The 14856-nt window shown below is 58.7% G+C and overlaps 2 protein-coding genes across 15 annotated transcripts in view; one reads left to right on the top strand and one right to left on the bottom strand.

The window, feature by feature from the left end:
• The window catches only part of CCM2 (CCM2 scaffold protein), a 53378-nt gene extending 43153 nt beyond the window's left edge, over nt 1-10225 (top strand). For all 8 annotated transcript variants that reach the window (XM_040259812.1, XM_040259808.1, XM_040259815.1 and 5 more), the window contains 8 exons: nt 412-495; nt 986-1169; nt 5003-5139; nt 5935-6070; nt 7355-7412; nt 7739-7877; nt 8556-8694; nt 9712-10225. In XM_040259812.1, coding sequence (XP_040115746.1) covers nt 412-495; nt 986-1169; nt 5003-5139; nt 5935-6070; nt 7355-7412; nt 7739-7877; nt 8556-8694; nt 9712-9992 — 1158 coding nt within the window. In that variant the 3' untranslated portion in view covers nt 9993-10225. The remainder of the gene's footprint in view (nt 1-411; nt 496-985; nt 1170-5002; nt 5140-5934; nt 6071-7354; nt 7413-7738; nt 7878-8555; nt 8695-9711) is intronic.
• Nucleotides 10203-14856, bottom strand: part of NACAD (NAC alpha domain containing) — an 11128-nt gene continuing 6474 nt past the window's right edge. For 4 of the 7 annotated variants that reach the window (XM_040259804.1, XM_040259807.1, XM_040259806.1 and 1 more), the window contains 7 exons: nt 13224-14843; nt 12978-13090; nt 12822-12896; nt 12274-12420; nt 12047-12196; nt 11814-11936; nt 11635-11722 (listed from right to left, as the gene is read on the bottom strand). In XM_040259804.1, coding sequence (XP_040115738.1) covers nt 11708-11722; nt 11814-11936; nt 12047-12196; nt 12274-12420; nt 12822-12896; nt 12978-13090; nt 13224-14843 — 2243 coding nt within the window. In that variant the 3' untranslated portion in view covers nt 11635-11707. Of the gene's footprint in view, nt 11723-11813; nt 11937-12046; nt 12197-12273; nt 12421-12821; nt 12897-12977; nt 13091-13223; nt 14844-14856 lie in introns of all 7 variants that reach the window. The other 3 variants (XM_040259802.1, XM_040259801.1, XM_040259805.1) reach the window with 3 other exon arrangements.

Below are 14856 nucleotides of genomic sequence, written 5' to 3'. Positions count from 1 at the left end.
CCATCCTTGTCTTATCCTTTTTATTTTTATATCTTTTGGCTGCACCATATGGCTTGTAGGATTGAACCAGGGCCCCTGCAGTGGAAGCCTGTAGTCCTAACCACTGGATTGCAAGGGAATTCTCTTACCTGCCTTTTTATAATACAAATTTCACCAAACTAGTTTTGCGGTGTCCTTTGCAGGACTTTGATGCAGTGTGGTGGGAAGTGTGGGAATGTCCTCTTCAGCCAGTAGAGAGTTTACTAAAAATCTGGAGCATGCTGCCTAGAGGAGGCCCCCACTGCGAGCTGGGACGGCGGCCAACCAGCCTGTGGTGGGAATATACGAGGCTTTTGCGATGTTTTATGGCCCTTGATGGTGTTGGCTCATCTTCCCTTGCTCATGGCACTTCCTCTCTCTACTTTCTTTCAGTATTTAGGTCAGTTAACGTCCATACCAGGATACCTGAATCCTTCCAGTAGGACCGAAATCCTGCATTTCATAGACAATGCAAAGGTAACCCCATCTGCCTGTCAGCCTGCTCTACCCCAGTCCCTGACCTCTGACTCTCAGCCTGCTCCATCTCCTAACCCTGACCTCTGACCCTTGTTTTCTGACACCAGCTCTTGGCCCTCTGACCCTGGGCCTTTATGGCCATGAGGGGTGACCCAGTCCCATGACATTAAGGGTGCACTTGGCCCCTGGCCTTATTTTTCCTCAGTCTGCACATTAACTTTTATTCTCCAGGCTTGCTCTTCATGGTTTTGGACTGTTTTCAAAATTCATGTTTTCAAGATATCCAAACCATACCCTATAGGTCTGAATCTAAAGGCAGTTCCAGAAGAACTCTCCATGTGGTTTGAACACAGCAGTGTCCCGGGAGCAAGCATGGGAGTGGCACCTTGCTTGTCAGTGCTGGCTGTGTGGGTTGTGTGCGCCACGCGTGGTGCAGGGTCCCGGGGGAGCCCTTGGCCCTGTGTTTCTAATGCAGTGTGGTTCCTTCCAGAGAGCCCACCAGCTCCCCGGACACCTGACCCAGGAGCATGATGCTGTGATCAGTCTGTCTGCCTACAACGTCAAGCTGGCCTGGAGGGACGGGGAGGACACCATCCTCAGGGTCCCCATCCATGACATTGCCGCCGTGTCCTACGTGCGAGATGATGCCTCACACTTGGTGGTCCTGAAGACAGGTATGACCGGGGTGGGGTCAGGAAGGTCCTTGCCAGAAGCAGCCCCCACCTCTGTCCTGAGGTGTGCTTTGTAGATTTCATGGTATTCTGGAGACAAGTGTCTACATTGTTGGGTCAGCCAGCGGCTGCTCGCTGTGCCTGGGAACTAGCTCTCTCTCCAGAGAAGGGCAGTGACCCAGGAGGTTGTGGTCTCTGGGTCCTGAGCTCAGCCACTGTCACTCCGTGCAGCCCCCTTTGGGGATGCTGGAGTGGCCTCTGGCACCCCGGCCTGGTAGACATCGTTGGCACAGGCGGCTCCAGAGGCTGAGAGTGGGGCCTTAACTCAGCCTAATCAACCTTCAGGCCCTCCTTTGGCCACACAGCCTTCCCACTGCTGGTGGTGCAGGGAGGAGACCAGACCAGCAAGGAGCTCTCGGTCTGTGAGACTCTCTGAGCTTGTCCTTGTAGGAGAACCTGAGAGCCATCAGTCCCCGTCACCGAGCCCACTCCCCTCGCCTGATGAGGGTACAGTACCGCCTTACTTGGCGCTTCCCGACAAGCTTTCTGTCAGGGTCTAGAACCTCTGCCCTGGCATAAGTCCTTGAGAAGTGAGGAGAGAAGTCACAGTTCACTCATGCCATTCCCTTCCCAGGTGGGTTCTCAGGTTGTCGCTGTAGTGTGGACGCCATCCCTGGGCTCCTTTAGGCACTGGCAGTGGCTGGGTTGCACCCTGGAGTCATGCATTTCCAGGGGGCTGGTGACAGTGTGTGAGGGTGGCCAGCTGGATCGGCCTGGGCCACACAATGCTTTGGCCAGTGCAAAGGGAAAGTTGTATTTCTGCTTGAGGTTGGTAGTCCACAGGGATCTGAGGGCTTGTAAGAGCCAGGGCCTCGAGGAGCTTTCTCATTACTGACCCCTTGAGCGTCAAGGAAGTTCACATTAAAGGGCCCGTGAATCTGGTGGGGATGCGGCAGGCCACCTGCACGGGTAATGGGAAGAGTTTGTGAAGGTGGCTGCTGGAGTGCGTCAGAGCCCCTTGACTTTGTATGGCTGTGGCTTAGTGTCCCCCACAGTCACACACACACCACACGTATTCACTGCACATACTTGTCGCCCCCATCCACACACACTCATTCACATGCACTCACTCGCTCAGGTCCCACACACACTCACAGATGCTCACTTGTTCACCCACACACGCACTCATGCACTCCCGTCATACTGCACTTGAGTGCGGTCCCCTCTGTGCTCTGCTTATTCTTTATTTCCCTTCGTTGTGTTCAGTAGTGTTGTTGTTTCTCAGTCGCTAAGTCGTGTCTGACTCTTTGCAGCCACATGAACTGCAGCACGCCAGGCCTCTCTGTCCATCACTATCTCCCTGAGTTTCCTCAAACTCAGGTCCATTGACTCAGTGATGCCATTTAGTCATCTCATCCTCGGTCGCCCCTTCTCCTCTTGCCTTCAATTTTTCCCTCCATCACTGTTTTTTCCAATGAGTCAGCATTTCACATCAGGTGACTAAAGTATTGGAGCTTCACCTTCAGCACCAGTCCTTCCAATGAATGTTCAGGACTGATTTCCTTTAGGATTGAGTTGTTTGATCTCCTTGCAGTCCAAGGGACTCTCAAGAGTCTCCTCCAACACTACAGTTCAAAAGTGTCAATTCTTCGGCATTCAGCCTTTTTTATGGTCCAACTCTCACATCCATACATGACTGTTGGAAAAGCCATAGTTTTGACTATACAGGCCTTTGTCGTCAAAGTGGTGTCTCTACTTTTTAAAACACTGTCTGGGTTTGACATAGCTATTCTTCCAAGGAGCAAGTGTCTGTTAATGACAGGCATTATTTTGAGCAACACAAAGCTGCCAACTTTTAACCATTTTAATCTAAAAAAAAACATGCAATTTAATGTGGCTCAAACTAGTAGAAAGCATGTGGCATGAATGATCCTGTTCAGTCTCCACAAGAAACCTGTAAGGAGGATCCTGTTTCCTTCCACCTTTGCCAGCAGGTGGGTGGGTGACTTGGCAGGGCCCCCCGGCTGTTAGATGGTGGCTGATTGGTTGAGGTACTGTGTAACTGCTTCTACCAGTGCTGCCCAGTGCCATGGTGACTGCTCTTCTCTGCATGGAGACTGTCCCTGCAGGTGGCCTGTGGTGTGGGGCCTCCCTGGGGACCAGGCAGTGAGGCGAGTGCTTCTGGCTGAGGGCCGCAGGCCTTAGGGCTGGTGGGAGGGGAGCTAACCCCTGGGTTTCTTGTGTCCAGAACATTTCTCAGTGTTAATTGTAGAACACATTTTCTGGAAAATGAGTAACCGATTTTCTAAGAGACAGAATGAGCACCACAGGAGAAGCTTTCCAAAAAGAGATGAAAACCAGGAACCCCCAGGGCTTTGAGAGCTTTCCAGTTAAAAGGAGAGTGAATTCCATCCTGTGCTCTGGAGGGCCTCCTCATTCTAGTGGCTCTTCCTGAGGGAAGTCACCAGCCCCAGGGGCCTCCCGGTCTCTCAGAGGCACCTGTCACAGCGAGTGGCTGTGTGTGAGGTGATGCACGTGGCTGTCCTCAGCACCGGCACTGGCAGCAGTAGCTAACACTTACTAAGTGCCTCCTACATAGGGGCCTGTCTTTTATGCCTCCCCTGGCGTGGGCTGTGCTGGCACTGGGGACAGTGTGGTGTCGGGGGTCAGGGTCAGGTCTGGCTGCAGGAGGCTCTGTGGCAAGCACGGCTTGTGGAGATGTCTCATTAAGGGATGTTTCTGTGGACATAGGAAAGTGGGCAGTGGATCTGAACTGGGACCTGTGGGGCTGGGGATGGATGCTGCTGGGCGATTGGAAGTAGTCTCGCTGTGCATGGCTTCGGAGCCACACACCTGCTTCCTTGGCAGCAGCCACAGCTGTGAGCCATAAAGCTATTTAAAATGTCCTAGAACATCTTGCCAGCGTGGTCAGTGTAGCAGTCACTAGTGAGCAGTCTCACAGTATTCTTTGTCCTGATTCTCAGACCCTTTTGGTGCTTTTCGTTTGGGGCACAGCTCAGCGCCTGTGGCCCATGGCTGTGGGTTGGTACAGTCAGGCTCTAACGGTGAGATTCATGGGGCTCAGCTTCCACATGGGGTGCCACCAGCCTTGCCCTACAGAGCCCTGGTCTTTGCCAGCCCGTACACTCAGAGTCTGGCTGTTCCCAGCTGGTGTCCTGTCTCTCAGCACTGTCTGAGCTATGGGTGGTCTTCCTGCTGGGCTGGGCTTGCCCTGAGATGTCCTGGCATCAGGGGAGCTCCAGCCTTCCCTGGCACTTCCTGCTTCTGGGTGTGTCTCGGTGGATGTGCCTGGAGCACTGTTCCTGCAGAAGCTTCCCTGGGCCAAAGCCCCCACTTCCTGCCTCAGGAGTCTCCCTCACGTCCTACGAGACCTTGTGTGTGAGGAGGCAGCGTGTAGTGTTAGCGAATAGGCGGGCGCTCTCATGGCTGGATCCCAACCTGGGCTCTGCCCTTCATGCACCCTCGGACCCAGCCCTCTGCCCCCTCTGCGTCAGTTTCCTCATCTCCTGTCAGGATTGTGTCTTAAGCCTGTCACTAGAACTCTGTGAATACCTTCTTTTGTGTAGATCAGAAGCAGCTAAATGTTCGCAGTTTTCGTCTGAGGTATTCGCTCTGTCTTTGGCAGAGAAGCCGGAAGGCCATGTTAAGGTGGTGGTTCTGAGTGGGCGGTGGCGGGAAGGGTGCTCTTGTGAAGGGAAGAAGAGGCGAGGGCTTGCCTGGCTCGGTCTCTCCCCACCTGAGTCAGGTAGGGGCTGCCCAGAGCCTGCCATTGAGCTCCCACGTGGGCCTAACCTGTCATGGTGTTGATGTCCCAGCCCAGGACCCCGGCATCTCCCCCAGCCAGAGTTTGTGTGCAGAAAGTTCCCGAGGCCTCACCACAGGCTCCCTGTCGGAGAGTGGAGTGGGGCCTGTGGAGGCATGCTGCCTGGTGATCCTGGCCGCGGAGAGCAAGGTGAGCGGGGTTGGCACCTGGGACCCAGGCCCTGCCCATCCCCACCCATATCCTGACTTAGCCCCACCAATAGCTTGACCAAGCTCCACCCATTCCAGCCTTAGCCCTGCCCAGGTCCCACTGAGTCCCAGTCTGATTATCTCCATGCTTTTTCCTTCTTCTCTTGGTTGGCACCCCTTTCCCTCCCCCGTGTGGGGGCTGTTGTTTTCACACCAAGCTGTGCCATTGGGGAAGACTCTGGGGGAGTGGCTTGAGGCCCACCATAACGCTGCCAGCCTCAGGGAGCCCCTTGATACCCTTCTGTTTAATTTTCACGCCTTTAGTAAGACCAAAACCCGGATGGTGGTCTTGGCACCCGCTGATCAGTATCCCTCCTCCTCATCTTTGCCCACCTTCCACCTGAGTAGTTCTTCCTTCTGGGGCCGCCTCCTTGGCTTGTCCTCACTGGGAGCTCCGCCAGATGTTGCCCCCTGTCTCGGGGGAAGAGCCTCCCCAGATGGGACCCGCGTTGACAGCTGTCCATGTGAGCTGACTCAGGTGCTGTCCGCTCTCTGCCCTTTTCCTGAGGCTGGCATGGGTGCTGAGATGGCTGTGGGTGGAAGAGCAGTGGAGGAGGAGGGCCAGAGGTGACACTTCTGCGGGTCCAGAGAGCCTCCTGGGTGTGGGCTGGCATCCTTGTGGCCCTAGGGGACAATGGGAGACAACGGGCCCTGATTCTAGGTGTTTGTTCTGCATCTGAGGTGTCGGATGCCCAGGAAGCTGCCTGGAAGGCTCAGCCTTGTCCTCAATTGGCAGGTCGCCGCAGAAGAGCTGTGCTCCCTGCTTGGCCAGGTCTTCCAGATCGTGTACACAGAGTCCACCATTGACTTCCTGGACAGAGCCATATTTGATGGGGCCTCGACACCCACCCACCACCTATCCCTTCACAGTGGTACGTGAGCAACTGGGCTCCCTCTCCCCTTCCCACCAAGGCTCTGCTGCGAGCTCCTGCCAGAATAGCACCTAGGTGGCCACCGTCCAGGGCAGAGTTTGAGTCAATACCCTTCGTTCCCAGACGTCACTGTTCACGTGTTCTCCCCACTCCCTCCTTTAGGCCCCCTGGTGGCTTCCTGCATAACTCTGGGGCCCAAGAACACTTAGTCTGGAACCACTTTGGGCTAAAGTCACTGTACCAAACCTACAAGTGAGGGCTGGGAGGGGTTCCCTGCACCGTGGGTGTGGGGCCCCTTCCCAGGTGCAGGCTGCCCAGGGCAGGGTGGGGCCGGCGGCAGGAAGAGCACAGAGCCCAAAGGCAGTGCAGGGGGACTGGCACTCAAGAGTCCGAGCAGTGTTTCTGGGAATTGTAAGCTCACAGCACACTTCGTTTACACGTAGCCCACTGAAGCTGAGTCTTCTAAACACTAGGAGCATCTACTTTTCAAAGAAATGGTTTATTGAGGATCTGTGGCTTCTGTCAGGGGAACAGGAAAAAAGATATTGGAGACAGCTCAGCGTGGCCTCCAGGGCTGGAGGCGCTGGTCTCTGGAGAGGAGTCTAGCCCCACTCCCTTCACTGCAACTCACACATCCCTGTGAACAGTGCAAAACCCTCTGCATGTAAATGCGAAGCTGCAGGGGCTCTTTGAGCAAGGGCTGGTTCCCGGCTGCGTCCTCTTCTCACTGTTTGTGCTGGAGCTGCTTGCAGCCCCACAGAGGTAGCCTGGTGAGGCTGGCAGTCTGTCTTATGGGCAGGTGGGAAGGTTGAGGCCCCAGTGGGCAGCAGGTGGTTTATTGAGCTATATTTAAACATTCAGCTTTAGTGTGGTTGCTTTGGCCCTTGTGTTTGTTTGCTTGTTTTTTTAATAAACTGTTTTACTACAAGATATACACAAATCGAAAGTGTACAGCTGAATGAGTTTTCACGAAGTAGACATAAGGATGTTCACTGTCTACTGATGAAGCTTCTCTTGTTCTGGCCACTGGGGAGCCTGCTCCAGCCCCACCACTTGGCACATCTTTTGGGGACCAGAGCATTGTCCTGGCTCCTGTCCAGACCCATGGCAGGTGGTACATCTCAGGAGACGCAGGTGTGGGTGCAGCCCAAAGGGTGCACCCCAGGGGCCTGGACGGCTCCCCACCGCCAGGGCTTTGCCTCTTCTGCTTAGCACGTGAATACTGGGCTCAGGGGCCCCTCCCTCAGATAACCAGAAGCTTCTGTGTTCTACCTTTCCACACAGATGACTCTTCCACAAAGGTGGACATGAAGGAGCCATATGAGACGGAAGCCAGCACTTTGTGAGTACCCCCGCCTGGGTCTCAGCACTGCCCACGCAGCTGCCTGGCCCCACCTTCCTTCCCCAGTATCAGGAGTCTTCCAGTGAATGGGCTCCTCCGGGTCACACTAGTGATGTCATCGCTCCACTGAGACCCTGCTAGGCTGCTGGCCCCTTCTGGGTCCTTCCCTGCCCATGTCCTTCTCTGTCTTTGCCCGAACACCTCCTCCATGACAGGCCTCCTCTTTGTCTCAGCCCCTGACTCTCACTGAATCCCTGCGGGTGAGGGTAAGGCCCCGGGGCAGGGCTAGGGGGCTGCCCACCCACATCTTGGCTTGCGCCTTGCAGCTCCTTCCCCGAGTGTGCACATGCAGGCGGCGTCTCGCCCTTGTCCTTCTGCATGCAGACGGCACCCCACGGCAAGACGGTCAGCGAGAGTGAGCTGAGCGCCACAGCTGCGGAGCTGCTGCAGGACTACATGCTCACGGTACGCCGCCTGCCACTCGCCCACCAAGGTCAGAAGACGCTGGCCCCACCAGCAGGCCTGTGTGCGGTGCCTTCAGGCTAGGAGCTCCCTGGAGGAGTTGGGAGGAAGGTTTGCTTCCCTGTGGGTGGAGCTGGGGGTAGCATGGATGCCTTGCTTACAACTGGGCCTTGAAGTCTTTCCTACCAGGTCAGTTTTTGGAAAGAGCGCGAGGTGGCCAAGGCCTGAGCGTGGGGCTGCTCTGGCCTCTGGGGCTGAACGACAGACCTGTCTCTGGGTCTCTGGTGGTGAATGGTACCATTGGGTGCTACCATGGAAGGGCCAGATGGGCCTTGTTATCAAGCTCAGCAGACTTTTCCCCTGTCCCTCGACTTCACATCATTAAAAACTTGGTCAATACACCGAATATCACTCTGGGCTCTGTGTGCAATTCGGTGGCTCCTGGCAGTGGTGTCAGACATGCAGCCTCCACCCATTGGTGGTCAGCCAGGCCAGCCAGGTGGCAGGTTAAAACAGATGGTGTGGGCTGGTCTCCGAGGCACTCTGTGCTGGTGTGGGGACCTTGGGGCTGGTGTGGGGTTCCCCTCCCTCCTGCTGGCCCTCCAGCAGGGGTCAAGCTGGGTGTGGGCAGGGTGGAGGCAACGCCAGTCACCTCCTCGCGCGGGCCCACTCTTTCGGCAGCTGCGCACCAAGCTGTCATCGCAGGAGATCCAGCAGTTTGCAGCACTGCTGCACGAGTACCGTGACGGCGCCTCGGTGCACGAGTTCTGCATCAACCTGCGGCAGCTCTATGGGGACAGCCGCAAATTCCTGCTGCTCGGTGAGCGCGGGGTGGGTGCGGCTCCCTTAGGGGTGGGGGCCAGCCAGCCAGCAAGCCGAGCGGTTCTTCCGATGGCGCTTCCCAGTGACTCTGGGGACCCTGCCCCCATGGAAGCAGGAGGGGCCCCTTGGGAGCCAGACTTGGGGTGAGGTGGCCACTGTACTGCCTGGTAAGGGCTGAGGGAGGCTCTTCATAGGAAGTTGGTGCAGGGACAGGTTTGGGGGAGTAGGCAGGAACTTGCTGGGCGGAGGAGTGATGACACCATTCCCAGCTGAAAGCAGCCTTAGCTGAGGCCCCGAGAGAAGAGCCTGCAGAGTCAGCAGGGCGGGCGGGTATTCAGGGCCTGCCCCAGCCAGATGCAGCCCTGGATGTGTGTCCACACGCACAAGCACAGTGGAGCGACTGCTTTCCCTGTGCTGATCCTAGAGAACATGGCTGGTGGAGGCTCCAAGGTCCTGGGCTTTGCCCCCGGCAGTCCAAGGAGGGTGCTATGCTGATGGGGTGAGGGTGGAGATGAAGGGCCGAGTGCAGATATGCATCCAGTCTGATCTCTTGCTGACCCTACAGGCCCCTTGGAGTCAGCCAACAGCTAAGCCTGGTGTCCAAGGCCTGTTTCATATTGTTCTCACATCGGAGTAGGTGTTCTCACACCTACTTTCCAGGGAGTAGGTGTTCTCACACCTACTTTCCAGGAAGTAGGTGGTCACTGGGAGCTGGGCAGTGGGGCCTGGTGCTTGGAGCCCTGTGCTAGCCTCCCCTGCACCCTCTTGTTTCCTGTGTTTGGAAGCCTGTGAAGTGGGGCTTTCCTAAGGACCGAGGGGAGTGATGTAAGAGTGTGGCTTTTGGCCTGCACCAGCCCTGTTGCCAAGGCAGGGCCAGTCCGCAGCACCTGCCAGGATTGGGGCAGACACATGGGGTGGGTGGGGTGGGTTTATCCAGGCCATGGGCCTGGGACAGACACATGTGTGCTTTCAGCAAGAGGCTTGGCTTAGGATCAGGTGGGCCATGTGTCTGCAGGTCTGCGGCCCTTCATCCCTGAGAAGGACAGCCAGCACTTCGAGAACTTCTTGGAGACCATTGGGGTGAAGGATGGCCGTGGGATCATCACGGACAGCTTCGGCAGGTACCGCCGGGCCACGAGCTCCACCTCCACCTCCACCTCCAACGGGAACAGGGCCGCGGGCAGCTCTGACGACCAGTCCGCGCCCTCGGAGGGGGACGAGTGGGACCGCATGATCTCGGACATCAGCAATGACATCGAGGCGCTGGGCTGCAGCATGGATCAGGACTCGGCCTGATGGTGCCGGGGCCCCTGCCAGTCGCCCTCCTGGGCCCTGGACATAGGTGGCTCTACTGTGAAGGAGGCACCCCCGTGCCGGGGCAGAAGTCAGGCTGCACCCACCTGCATGCCACCCTGCCTCGGGAGGGGATCCTGTCAGCCAGACCCTGGACAGCTGTCATTTTGCACACGACGTTTCTATTGAAACTCTCAGAGACCTTAAAAGGAGTTTACTGCAATGTGAATAATTTATCTCTGGTTGCCATTGTGTTTCTGCTCCAGGGGGATAAGAGCTGGGGCCTCCACCCTGGCCTCTGTCTCAGACCCACACACTCTGGCTGGGCACCGTGGACTGAGCACTTGTGCCCGGCGCCTGCAGGGAGGGCCTGATGTGGGTTTGTGGGCACAGGGCAGGGAGCAGGTGTCCTGAGCACACGTGGACGCGAGCACTGGGCTCTCGTAGGGGCTCGCTGTCCTCTAGCCCTTCACCCGAGCCCATGAACCCAGGCCACATTCACTGTCATGATGGTTCACAGCAAACCTGCACACGCCTTCACCAGAAGTGCCATCCCCACCCTGAGAGCATGGCATCTTGGAGCCCAGGGTCCCTGGTCATCAGGGAGGCCATCAGTGGGGGCCGGTCAAGCCCCTTGGCCTTGGTCCCCCCTGGGTGGGGCCCCTCCTGTGCCCTTGGGACATGAGGAGGCCATGGGGGTGACCTCAGGGCCATCAGCCTGGAGGCTGGGGCCTAGGCACTGCAGTGCAGGCGCGGGGAGGCCCAGCTCTGGGACTCCCTCCTCACCCCCAAGACAGCGCACCTCGAGGCTGCTGACTGCATATGCAAGAAGCCCCGGGCTCAGTGGGGTGGGTACTTGAGCCCCCGGGAGGGAGGGCAGGCATGTGGGCTCGATGTCCAGCTCTGTGGGAGACAGGCAGGGGTCTGCAGTCTCCTAGGCTCCCTCCCTGCTGACAAGGGGCAGGACCCGAGAAGGGATCTCAGACCTCATTCTGGCCCTGGCGGGCCAGGTGCTGGTTGTGGGCCCGGGCTGGGCAGAGCTAAGGGAGACAGTTGGTAGATGTCGTCTCTAGGTGTGTGTGTGTAAATCGACCTGCCCTGAAAGCATGTGGAACAGCTAAAGATAGCCACGTGGGCCAGGGGCCATCCCTTCCACAGCCCACCCTGTGCTTGTGAACAGTGGGGACCTTGTGTCCCATGAGCCTTCTGTGATGGTCAGGAACTGCTCCTCTTCTCTGGGGGCTCCACCCATACGTGGTCCCGCACTCAGTGGTCTCCCTCTTTTGTCCTGGGACGTCACCCCCACCCTGTGGCTCCCTGGACTTTGTAGAAGAGAGGACAGGGAGAGGGTGGTGACTCCTAGAGGTGGGCCACAGCAAGGGGCCCGGAACTTCAGGAGCTTAAGTGCTGCTCGCCTTAGCAGACACTACTTCCAGCAGCTCCTCCAGCTCGGGGCCCCCTGCTATTCCCAGGCCCAGACTTGGGCCACAGCCGGGTGACTGGACTGCCCACAATCCCGGGGCAAGGTGGATTCCCTGGGACGTGGGGGAGGGACCACCACCCTCCTCGGGACCTCTGTGGCTTCAGGAAGTGTCTGCACACCTCTTGCAGTCCGTTTAGCCAGAGCCTGCGCTGGAGGAGCAGAGGCGATGAAGGGACACCACTTTATTGAGCAGCAGAGCTAGGGGCAGGGGTGGAGCCGGGCCTCTGGTCAGCAACTACATGGTCAGCTCCTGTGAGAATTGCAGAAGGAGAGGGTCATGTTGGGGGATAGGCCCCAGCAGAGACAGCAGCAGGGCATTTGCGAAGGGGCCAGCCACTCACCATGATGGCGTTGACGATGTCACTCTGGTTGTCCCTCAGGGCCCGCACTGCCTTGGCCCTTGACACATTGGCCTGCGCCATCACCAGCTCGATGTCCCGCAGCTCCAGTCCTGCCTCATCCACCTGGAGTGGGATATGCAGGGAAGTGCTGGAGCGGTCCCCTCCCCCAGTGAGAGGCCCCAGGCAAAGCTGCCCCCCTCCTCAAGACTGAGCCGTGGGCCTCTTGGCCTCACCTCCTCCTCGTCTTCCTCCTCCTCCTCCTCCTCGCACTCGGGTCTCACCCTCGGCCCAGGTGCTGACTCAGGCACCAGGGCGGAGGGCTCCGAGGGCACTTTGAACTTCTCAGCCGCAGCTCTGTGCACCTGCTGCGACAGGTCCTCGATCTGCAGCACAGAGGTCAGCTGTCAGCTGAGCCCGCGCCCCAGACTCCCTCCCCATGCCCATGGCCAGCCGCTCAGACCTTGGCCTCGCCGAAGACCACGTAGGTGTCTGAGGCTGGGCTCTTAAAGACATCGGGCTTGGCAATGACAAAGAGGATGTTCTTGGACTTCTGGATGGTGATCCTGGTGACCCCCTGGATCTGTCGTAAGCCCAGCTTGGACATCGCCTGGAAGCACAATGGTCTCAGACCTGGGCATGGGCCCCAAAGTTCCCATTTGGGGGTTGGGGGAGAGGAGCAAGTCCGGGGGAAATGGCCCACTGCCAGGGGCCATAAGGGTTCCACCACCCACCCTCTGTGGAGCCTCCCAGGTGGCTCCCCATGTAAGCAACTAGGACGTCAGACTCAGGCTGTGAGTCTGTTTCAACTGACAGCCCAGCCCCAGTTACTTCACACAAAGCATCCAGTTACTCCCTTTATCCCAGGGCCCCCATCGATGGGATTCACCAGCTATAGGGTAGGAAAGGGTCCCTTTAGGCTGCCAGCCCCACTCTTGGGGTGGCTGGGGTTGTCTGGCCAGCCTGGCCCCTCCTGGAGGGAGCAGAGTCCCAGCTGGGTGCCCAGCCCACCTTTCGGGCCTTCTTCTCACTGCGACTCTGCTTGGCTTTGGCGACTGTCTCCTCGCTCCCGCTGCCGGCTGGGGCCTGGAGAAGAAAGGGGGTCTGAGCACCCGAGGGCAGGGCATGGAGCCCTCCCCTGGGTGCACAACCTGCCTTTTCGGGCACCTGGGCTGGGCACTGTGCGGTCTGCGGTCCTGGGAGGTCCTGCTCCTCCAGCTCGGCTGACGACTCCCCGTGGCTGTCCGAGTGCTGGCCGGAGCCCAGAGCGCAGGGCGAGTCTGAGGAAGGGGAGTGTAAGGATGCCCTGCCCTTCTGGACAGGCACGGGGCGAGCAGCTCTGGCATCCCTGCCCAGCCCTCTGCCTCCTGGGTCCCTGGCTCAGGACAGTGCTGCTGCCTGCATCCCACTCACCTTCCTCCAAACTGTCGCCGTCATCCTGCTGCTCGGTGGCTGGGAGCCCTCGAGGGCCGGCTGGGCTCCGGGGCCCAGAGCCAGGAGGCACTTGGCGAGGGGGCGAGAGCCTCGAGGCTGGGTCTTTGGCATGGGTGCCCCTCTTGGGGGCTGCCTTGGGGCTGAGGAGGGTGGGGTGGGGTGGGAGGCTGATCTTCCCAGCCCCAGGGGGGGTTGTGATCCCTGAGGAGGCAGCCACCACCCGCTGGGCTCTTGGCCGAGGTGGTGGGTGGCTCGGAGAGCCCAGGGGCTCCGTGCCCTCCACCAAGTCTTCCCGGGGGCCCCGGCAAGGGCAGGGAGCAGGGGATGCCAGGGGGCTTGGGACTGCCTCCATGAGGACACCAGGAGCAGGGGGCTCAGGGCCCTGGATCCTGTCTTGGGGTGCACTGGGCAGGCCCCCTATGGGGCTTTCTGGAAGCTGCAGTGGTGAGGGGCCAAGGGCCCCAAGTGCTGCCTGGGCCTGCTCTCCCCTGCCTGGGCCCAGCACAGGCTTTGGCTGCCTCAAGGGCAGTGGAGATGTTGGGGCAGGATCTTTGGCACAGTGCCCTTCCAGCCTGGGCACAGCTCTTGAAGGAGACTCTGAGCAGGAGCTCAGCCCAACCTCTGAGCCCACAGCCATGGGAAGCCTGTGCCCAAGAGTAGCCCTTCCTTCCTTCACTGGGCTTGGGGGCCCCAACTGGCCAATCTCCAGGCTGGCAGTAGGACACACCCCTGGGCCATGAACTACTGGCTTTAGGGCCTCACGGCCCTGGTGCTCAGCCCCCAGGGCCTCCTTTGGGGGTGAGCTGGACTCAGCTCCATCACCCCCATGTGCACAAACATCATGACAGGCTTCCTGCTCAGGTGCCAAAATGCCCTTGGCTACTTCCTCCCCACTGGAGTCAGGCTTTGGGGGACCTTGGGTGGCTGTGAAAGGCTCAGGTGTGTCTGGGATCTCTGTGGCAGGCTTGGAGGGGCCTGCATCTCCCTCCAAGGGTGTCCGGGCATCTGCAGGTACGTCTGGGCCACCCAGATGTATCTGATCCAAGGCCAGAGAGTCTGATCCTCGAGTGTGGTCTGGGTCTCTTTCCTCAGGTGCTGGCCTCAGTCCCAGGGTCTTTCTTCCTTTCCTATGGGCTGCAGTGGCTGTGGGCTCTGTCTCTTTGACACAGCCTGTGTCAGTCATCGGGGCCTGAGGGCTGGCACTGGTGGCAGATACTTGACTGGAGGGGAGACCTGCTTCCTGCAGGGGCGGGAAGGCTGTGAGATCTTCTGACTGGGGCTCTGGGCTGGCCTTGGAGGCTGATCCCTGGACCAAGGGGAGACTTGCGTCCTGCAGGGGTGAGGAGGCTGTGAGATCTTCTTCTGACTGGGGCTCCGGGCTGGCCTTGGAGGCTGATCCCTGGGCCAAGGGGAGACCTGCCTCCTTCAGGGGTGGGGAGGCTGTGAGATCTTCTGACTGGGGCTCCAGGCTGGCATTGGAGGCTGATCCCTGGACCAAGGGGAGACCTGCGTCCTGCAGGGGCGGGGAGGCTGTCAGCTCCTCTTCTGAGTGGGGCTCCGAGCTGGCCTCAGAAACAGATCCCTGGACCAAGGGGAGACCTGCGTCCTGCAG

The sequence above is a fragment of the Oryx dammah genome, unplaced genomic scaffold (genome assembly GCF_014754425.2).
Source record: "Oryx dammah isolate SB20612 unplaced genomic scaffold, SCBI_Odam_1.1 HiC_scaffold_18, whole genome shotgun sequence".
In the NCBI taxonomy this organism is placed as follows: Eukaryota; Metazoa; Chordata; class Mammalia; order Artiodactyla; family Bovidae; genus Oryx; species Oryx dammah.
The sequence above is the reverse complement of the archived record's forward strand: the minus strand, read 5'-3'. Positions and strand labels throughout refer to the sequence as shown.